Below are 8510 nucleotides of genomic sequence, written 5' to 3' on the forward strand. Positions count from 1 at the left end.
GAACTATAACTGAAATTTCCCAAAAATCATACCTACACAAATTTGTAGCCTCTCTACACTATTCTATTTCGAAATTGCGAAAATCATTTGTAGGTCGCATTGCTAGTACTGTACCCTGCACAGTCAGGGATTGTACACAGCTGAAAGATTCTTCTGTTCTCTACATCAACTGAACCCAAATGAAAGACACGGCAACTGGAAACGGAGACAGGCGTTCGATCTTTCGCTGGCTTCAGTTGGGACGTGGAGTGTGAGATGAGGCATGCGCTACATGTGTTCGTCTAGACTCTTCTTCGTGTTGCGTTGTTCTGTACTTTTATGTTCGTACAAGGAGACGCCTTCCCACGCCTCCATAAATACAGTATTAGGATCCACGTCGTCTTCCCACCTTGTCACTCCCGCTCCATATAATTGTCTATCCTTCAACGTAACGAAGAAAGAAGAGTAATGGGTGTCTTCTCCCCTCCGATCAGTACGAGACTGGCTCTTAAATGGGCGAGCTTAGGCGTAGCCCTTCTCCTCCTACTTCAGTGGGGCGCCCCAACTGTTGATGCACGTGAAGGCATTATATATGGAGAGGGCTTGCAACAACATCAACGGTCCTGCGATCCGCAGCGACTGTCTCAGTGCCGCGACTACTTGCAAAGACGGAGAGAGCAGCCATCCGAGAGATGCTGCGAGGAATTGGAAAGAATGTCTCCACAATGCCGATGCCGAGCCATACAGCAAGTACTCGATCAATCTCAATTCTATGATTCAATCACGGATGACCTTTTCATGGATCCTGAGGTTGCACCTAATCAGCGCCGCCGCCGGCGCGAATCGCGTGGAAGAGAAGAGGAGGAGGAGGCGGAGGAGAGAGCCGCATACCTTCCAGAAACCTGCAACGTCCGCCAGCCTCCCCGCCGCTGCGACGTTCAGCGCCGTTCTCGTAAGTCTTTCTATCGATCGATGAAAGCTATTTAATATTAAACACTAGTAATTAATTCCTTTCGGTGTGCGTGTAGGATGCTACTGTCATTATACTGTGGACTAACACATTCTTTCGTTTATTCACGATGCTATTTGTTATTGATGTTGATCCATCATCTAGTCTGCCACCTTCGCTGCTGTAAATTATATATATTTCTTCTTCAAACACTTCCAGCCCTTGCCATAGTGACTGATGAATCTAATCCATGTGCTAATGTTGTGTGGACAGGCTATTTCACATCGGGCAGCGGCTTTTAAGTACGCCGCTACGTAACTAAATAAACAAGGGAGTCACTTAAGCCGCTATGAAATTGTAGTTTTCCTTTTTGGAAGTGTCGTCTCGTTTCATTTAATGCCCAACACTTTTATGGGAGCCGGATGTGTTCTCTTTTATGTAATAAAGGACTGAATGAACGAGGAAATTCATTTTGTTTCATTTCATGGCCACCCGTCATTTTGTTTCATTTAATGCCCAACACTTTTATGGGAGCCGGATGTGTTCTCTTTTATGTAATAAAGGACTGAATGAACGAGGAAATTCATTTTGTTTCATTTCATGGCCACCCGTCATCTCTTTTTCTGTTACAGGTTATCATTTTGTTTCATTTCATGGCCACCCGTCATCTCTTTTTCTATTACAGTTTATCTCTTTTTGTTTATTACATGCTTAATCAACTCTAATGAAATATATGGTTTGAGGCAAAGAGATGAATTAGACTTTATTAGAATATCAAAACCCAACCAGCTTTGCATACCTCTCTTTCTTGATGATAAACTTCTAAGTAAAGTAAATCTTCTAGAAACATGTCAAAATATATTTTCGATCACACAGTCAGTATTTCTGAGAGCGTCTCGGATTATGGTCTAGGGAGCGTCTCGGATTATGGGTTTGGCAGTTGTATTCAGCTGGGGATGCTGGCTTTTTGGGCAGTGTTTGATTCTCGCTATACATCAAAAAAAATATAGCGCGTGAACATAACGTATCGAGATTAGTGAACATATACGAAAGGTGTAGAGGAGACCTGGAATTTCAAATCCTTATTGCCGGTCAAAATCTTTGAATGATCGTTATAAATATTTTTTCTTTTCAATTTTCATTGCGATTGTTATAAATAAACTTATTTAATCTTTTTTACTATAAATGTTCCCTTCCCTAAAATATTCGTTGTCTTCTTTTCCTTTTGGCTACTGATGTTACAATGTATTAATTTCATAAAGGCTGCAATGTATTAATTTATTCTTTTCCTTTTGGCTACTGATGTTACAATGTATTAATTTCATAAAGGCTGCAATGTATTAATTTCGTAAAGGCTAACATGATGATTGAATTATTTTCCATGCTTATTTCTTCGTTTTCCCGCATTGTCAACTTTCTCACTAACTTTCTCACTTTAAGGCTGTATTAATTTCTTTCTCACTTTAAGGCTGTATTAATTTCATAAAGGGTAACATGATGATTGAATTATTTTCCATACTTATTTCTTCGTTTTCCCGGCATTGTCACCTTTCTCACTTTTTTTTGCAGTTGTGTATAAGGCGATTTTTTGAAAGTCTTTCTGGCGGGTTTTTCCGGTCGGCAGGAATTTATTGGAATCGCAAGTTTGATAGCTAGTTTCTGCACAATGAAAGCTTTCCGCGGGTTTTCCAGAATGCTGAATCCAGTTAAAAAACCATTTTAACTGCAACAAATCAAGATTTAACCTGAATTTTTTCTACTGGATTCCGTCAGCAGAATCTCCAAAAAATCGCATTATAGACAACTCCCTTTTCTTTATTGAGTCGTGAATGTAAATGAACCTCTTCAATTTTCCTCTTTTGAAAAATTATTTATTAAAACACCCTCCGCACAAATTTCAATTTTGAAATCTTTCTTCAATTACATCTAATTAAAATTTAATCATATCTAATTGGTACTTGATTTGAAGTTCTCAATTTTTCTGTTTCAAGTCTGTATTTGATTTTTCGAATTTTCCAAGTTTTGATATTTTAAAATTTAAAATTTTTTATCTTTGATATTTTAAATTTTCCAATTTTTTGTGTCTGTATTTCAAGATTTCTATTTTACATTTTTCTTCTATTTTACATTTTTCTTCTATTTTTCATTTTTCTTTGAGACTTACGTTTGTGTATTTCAAGATTTATATTTTTCATTTTTCTTTGAAACTTACGTGCGTAATCCAATTATACAAATTTTCAAGTTTTGGTATTGGTATTTTAGGTCTGTATTTCAAGTTTTCAAATTTTTGTTGGTATTGGTATTTTAAGTCTGCATTTTGAAAATTTTTCAATTCTAAAAAATTGAATCTGTATTTCATTTTTTAAATTTTATTCAAATTTTTTTGTTTTTAATCTATTTTTTTTATAGTTGTATTTTAGGTTTTTAAATTTATTTTTTAAATTTTCTTTTTTGTTTTTAATCATTTCAATTTTTAAATTTTATTCAATTTTTTTTTTAATCTATTTTTTTATATTTGTATTTTAGGTTTTTAAATTTATTTTTTAAGTTTTCTTTTTTGTTTTTAATCTTTTCAATTTTTGAATGTTTTTTTTTTAAAGAATATGTATTATTCTTTTGATTAAAAGATAAATCTATAATACCATCCATTCAAGCTATTAATTCTAAAACGTGAACATGACAAACATACTTGTAGAAAAGGTGGCCCAATAACAATATAACATGGAAAATGCAAAAAAGTATGTATGCAAAATGAAAAAGAAATGAAAAAGTATGTCCATAGAGGGTATTTTATTTTCTTATATGTTTTTAAATTTCCTTTTCATGCATGTGTTATTGGTAGGTTGGTTTTGGAGAGTAATGTTTACATTAATGACATATCTTTCAAAGTTTGAATGGATATTAAGATTCCTAATCTTGTCTATAGTGTTAATGTAACTTGATGGTGTTGGATGCTGCTAACATTGTAAGAGGATGTTGGATGCTCCTAATATTGAAAGGGGATATCCCCAATGTGAGGTCCCATTTAGACTTGTAGGAGGATGTTGGATGCTCCTAACATTGAAAGGGGATATCCCCAATGTGAGGTCCCATTTAGACCTTACACTGTTCGGTGTAGGAGTCTTATCCGACCATACAGTCTGATCACCGTTGGAAAGATTTAAAGATATGGCTGGGTTACAATTCAACAAAAGAAAACACAACACCACTTTGGAGTAGCAAGAATGTGAGCTTTGTGAGTTTCCCAATGTAAGGTGTATGAAGGAGAATTCCATGACTGGTGAGGGAAACGAGCCACTGGTTAGAAAAATAATAGTACTATCCTAAAGGTGGACCCGGGAAGAAAGAGAAAGGCTTGTTGAATATGTGCAGATTAGTACACATAATAAACAACAATCGTTAAAGCATAACAACATCATTCAATATTAGCAATAGCTAAGAAACAAATTAATTCATTAACTTAGTATGTAATTAAAACCATAAATGCCATAAACATAACTAGAATAGTCTAACTACATTTATGATGCATGTATGAAGAGGTGTCATCTCATTGAGCTTTTGATTAAAAGTGCAAGATCCCAAGTACATTGTTACATAAATGAAACACATCCAATAGTGGAACACAAAGCTACAACTGCCTTCTCCAAGGAATGATCTATCTCCTATGTCTTACAAGAGAAGCCAAGGAAAGACCTTTAGAATCTAAGCCTTCCAAAAAGAATTTATGTTTTAGTTATGAGGAGCTATTTATAACAAGTAACAATGACCTTTGAGCTTCCTCATGACTCTTTCACTTCTATGATTGCTCATATTCTATACATGACTCATTACATTCCAATGTGTAGCTATTCACATTCCATAAGTGTCCCTTGGAATTCATTACATAACATTTATTACATAAGACAAATTATAAATAAGACGATGACTATATAAGACAAAACTATAATGTGACAATGACTCATCAAATGGATAAGTCATTTTCTTCTACATGGAGCTCAATTGCAATGTATGTGTGCCAAGATTTGAACTCCATGGAGATGTATTTGACCTGAACTAGAAAGTCCCCAATGCAGTGCATCTTTACCTCCAATGCCTCCATAAATATGTTCTTCAAGGTTTATTGTACATTATTCCAGAGGCATGAAAATTTCACATGTGCTTTGATTGGTGCAAAGGAGTACTATAGAATAATGTCTTTGGTTACCTCCAAACCTTCCCATTTCGTTGCCTGCTTGATATGCTCAATGTATTGCTGGATCTCTAGGAAGATGATCTCCCTACCTTTGATTACTTCAAGTGTACATATCAAAGGCATCCCATCCTTCTACGTTAGAGAATCAAACACATTGTGTAGTCGATTATATGTAGCAATAGTACTGATCGACTGTTATCCAAGGCGCATGTAGTTTTGGTGGAGGAGTCTCAACTGAACTCTATCCATCTTTCCGAAAATCACATTTTTCTTCTCCAAATGTTGCAGAGCATCTGGATACTTGACAGCCCACTCTTGAAGATGATTTATTTCTTTGTTTTCTACCTTCAGGAGTTTCACCATTTCTTGTGCCTTCATTTGAATGCGAACAAGAGGAGACACCACTTGTTGTAAAAGAATAATCTCATCGTATAAATACACGATTGTGTCCTCTATTGGACATAATTATTCCTAACATGGTTGACTGTCGTTCGATGGTGTTGAAGCTTTGTGATGAAAATTGTTGATTATCTACTGCAAGATGTTCGGCCTATTGCTTCACCACAACAAGTTCTCTTCTCATCCTAACATTCTCATTCAACAAGTACTCATAATTGTCTCCTGCCGTTATAGCAAATGTAACATTTTATTTCCATAATAGTCTTGTGATTCCTTCTGGTGTTGGAGTTTATCACCTTCTCTGTAGAGACTAAAACTATATTTTTAGGATCCCTGGGGAATTATCTTTGCCTCTGTTGCATGAACCTTTTCTTAAGTTGATTGAACGTTACACTGCATACATCCATGACTCTGTCTATCGATGTAGGTGTGATCCCCATCTGTCCAAATGGAATATGACCACCAATGAGGGGATGTTCTTTTCGAGTGTCTGGTTCTTCCTCCATTGGCTAGATGGTATCCTCTTCTTCCAACTGTCCCTCTTCTAGCTCCTCAGTCAACTTTTCTTCTTCCAATATTTGTGTTTCTTCCTCCTCCTGGGATTTCCTATGTTATTCTTCTCCTATCATCCTCCTTTATTTTTATTCCTTTTATTACTTTTGGTTCAAGTCATCCTTCTCCCTCTTCTCCTCTTCTTCTTCTACTTCTCTCCACTATTGCTTTGCTTGAACAACTCATTTGTTTAAAGGATTGAATGTCCATTTCTTGCTTCTCTGGCCTATCAAGTCATACCCGATCCTCTTCTTAGGAGCTACATTCTTTGCTTGGGGGGTTATCTCCTCATCCTCCTGCACCTAAAAGTCTTGAGATGGTTGGTCTTGGGGTGAACTGGTCTCCATCCCTAAATGTTCCTTCATGTTTTCGTTGTACCAATTCTTTATATTCTCATCTTCTATTGTGGATATTAATGAGGACCCCATATTATGACCAATCCTTTCACAATGTTGCCTCACAATTTACCTAAGATCATATCCACATAAATCCTTAGTGGCGAAATATAGGTATTCCAACTCCTGTATCTTAGTTTTGTCACCTTGTGGCTCTTTAACGCATATAATTTGATCCTCAACAAAAGGATAGGCCAAGGGGTTTTCTTCCTACTATAAAAAATTCGTGACAATCCCTTCTCTAGCTAATTGGCTACCTCTTGCATGACCACCTTGTTGGTCACATATTGCGGCATAAGATAAGGGGATTTTTGACAACTGAAACATCTAATGTATGTACCATATGGAGCTGCAAACCAATCTTTGATATCTCGAAATGACTCCTTCACCTGATCAGTCATGCAAGGAGGATCGATTTCTAATATCATATGAAAGATAACTACAAAGAAGTGCTGAAAGAATTTGTCATACTTGCCCCTAAATATTAGTTCTAATAATACTCTGTAGTGGAAGTAAACCAGGAACTTATCCTTAGGGGTCCAGTTCCAGTTTATTCCAGGGAACGCATACTATGCATAGATTCCATCTAAGAGAAATGCATAAATATAGAATTATGGTGCTCGGTACTCCCATAAATATCCTTTTGTCTGCCCCACCTGATGTTGTAATACATATAAAAATATATCCACCCAATTGAAAGCTCTTCCACGTGTCACCATCATATTGAGTTCATATATCCAATTCTATTCAAACACCTCAACGTTCTTTCACCCAAAGAACTGACAATACATGGTTATCAAATAATGATATACTTCTTTGACGATCTTGGTTGGAGAGACTACAGATGGGCGCTAAAAAAACTTGGTAGGCGCTCGACACCATGATTTGATAACGTCATTTCTGTCAAGGGTAGCCCATGCGATGTAGAAGTCATCATTTTCATATTCATTTGTCTTTAGCATCTTATAATATGTTTGCATGTCTCCACCATAATAGGTGGCAAGCTAACTGCCACTCTCATTGTGAAGCACAAGCTGAGACTCATCCATATGTGTAATGATCCATTCAATCACTTCTACACATGCCATGACCAGGAATTTGCATGTGATCATATGCATCCTCGACTTCTTGATGTTGATGTATACATGCAAATCTTCTAAGTCCTCAGCAAACTTCTCCTGCATGAATGTGTTGCAAATCTTCCTCCTATTGACCTGTGTAGTATTATCAATAAAGCACTGGGTGTATGCATATATGGGAATGTTTGGCTTTATAACTTCAACATGTTCATCAGTGATTTCTTATGAGATTTCTTTGGAAATCACTTTACGAAGCAACATGGCTCCAAAAGATGATGACAAAGTGATAATACTTGTAGCATGAACACATTTTTGTGGAAACACACTCATAATGAAAATATCATCTTAAAACAACCTACTTATGCATCAATATTTGTAAATCGTGTACAAAGAGTTGTTACATGTGATTGGGCGTGAAAATATATAACTAAGAACACAAAATGACTTGCATGTGTGAGAAAATAGGTATGAAAAATAGGAAGGAACACTTTCAAAGAACGAAGGGATATGCATGGTCATTCGTGGCTTTGCATTACACTCATGTGCTCAAGAAAGTGGAGAAAAAAACCTACGACACATTGTCACACTTAGAAGGGTCGAAGGGGTGAATTGTTGGGTCTTCGGTCCTTCACCATGTGCTCATGTGCTCAAGGAGAAAGGGAGGGTGCACTATAGCACTCTGAAGGGACAAAGGATGATGCAATGAAGTATTCAAGCCTTCAAGCTCTCCTCATGCATTGAAGATCAAGGAGGGAAAACTGTTGCATGCCAAAGGGTTGAAGGAAGATTCTTTGTGTCTTCCTGATGTGCTCATGTGCTCAAGGGAGGGCATAGTTCTTCGTGGTAAAGAAGTGTGTTCAAGGGAAAAACTTGATCATTCAAGGTGTAATTTTTAAGATTGATCGAGCTTCAAGCTCAAGAAGTGTGCTCTACCTATTGGAAGCTCAAAAAAGAGTTTAAACAAT

At 36.6% G+C, this 8510-nt stretch overlaps 1 protein-coding gene across 1 annotated transcript; it reads left to right on the top strand.

Moving 5' to 3' along the window:
• Positions 1–360: 360 nt before the first annotated feature.
• On the top strand, positions 361–1408 carry LOC149155432 (2S seed storage-like protein). Its single transcript, XM_089440369.1, has 2 exons — positions 361–931; positions 1202–1408. Exons 1-2 carry the CDS (start codon positions 448–450, stop codon positions 1228–1230), a joined length of 513 nt encoding a protein of 170 aa, XP_089296495.1. The 5' UTR covers positions 361–447; the 3' UTR covers positions 1231–1408.
• Positions 1409–8510: the final 7102 nt, after the last annotated feature.

This window comes from Pinus tabuliformis, chromosome 9 (assembly GCF_031772625.1).
Source record: "Pinus tabuliformis cultivar Carrire ecotype Pingquan chromosome 9, CPIR1, whole genome shotgun sequence".
Taxonomy (NCBI): Eukaryota; Viridiplantae; Streptophyta; class Pinopsida; order Pinales; family Pinaceae; genus Pinus; species Pinus tabuliformis.

Bases quoted from the DNA above. Each gene is read 5' to 3' on its own strand.
- LOC149155432 (XM_089440369.1), top strand. From the start codon at position 448: ATGGGTGTCTTCTCCCCTCCGATCAGTACGAGACTGGCTCTTAAATGG. The intron at 932-1,201 runs GTAAGTCTTTCT...TTGTGTGGACAG, and splicing joins CGACGTTCAGCGCCGTTCTC to GCTATTTCACATCGGGCAGC.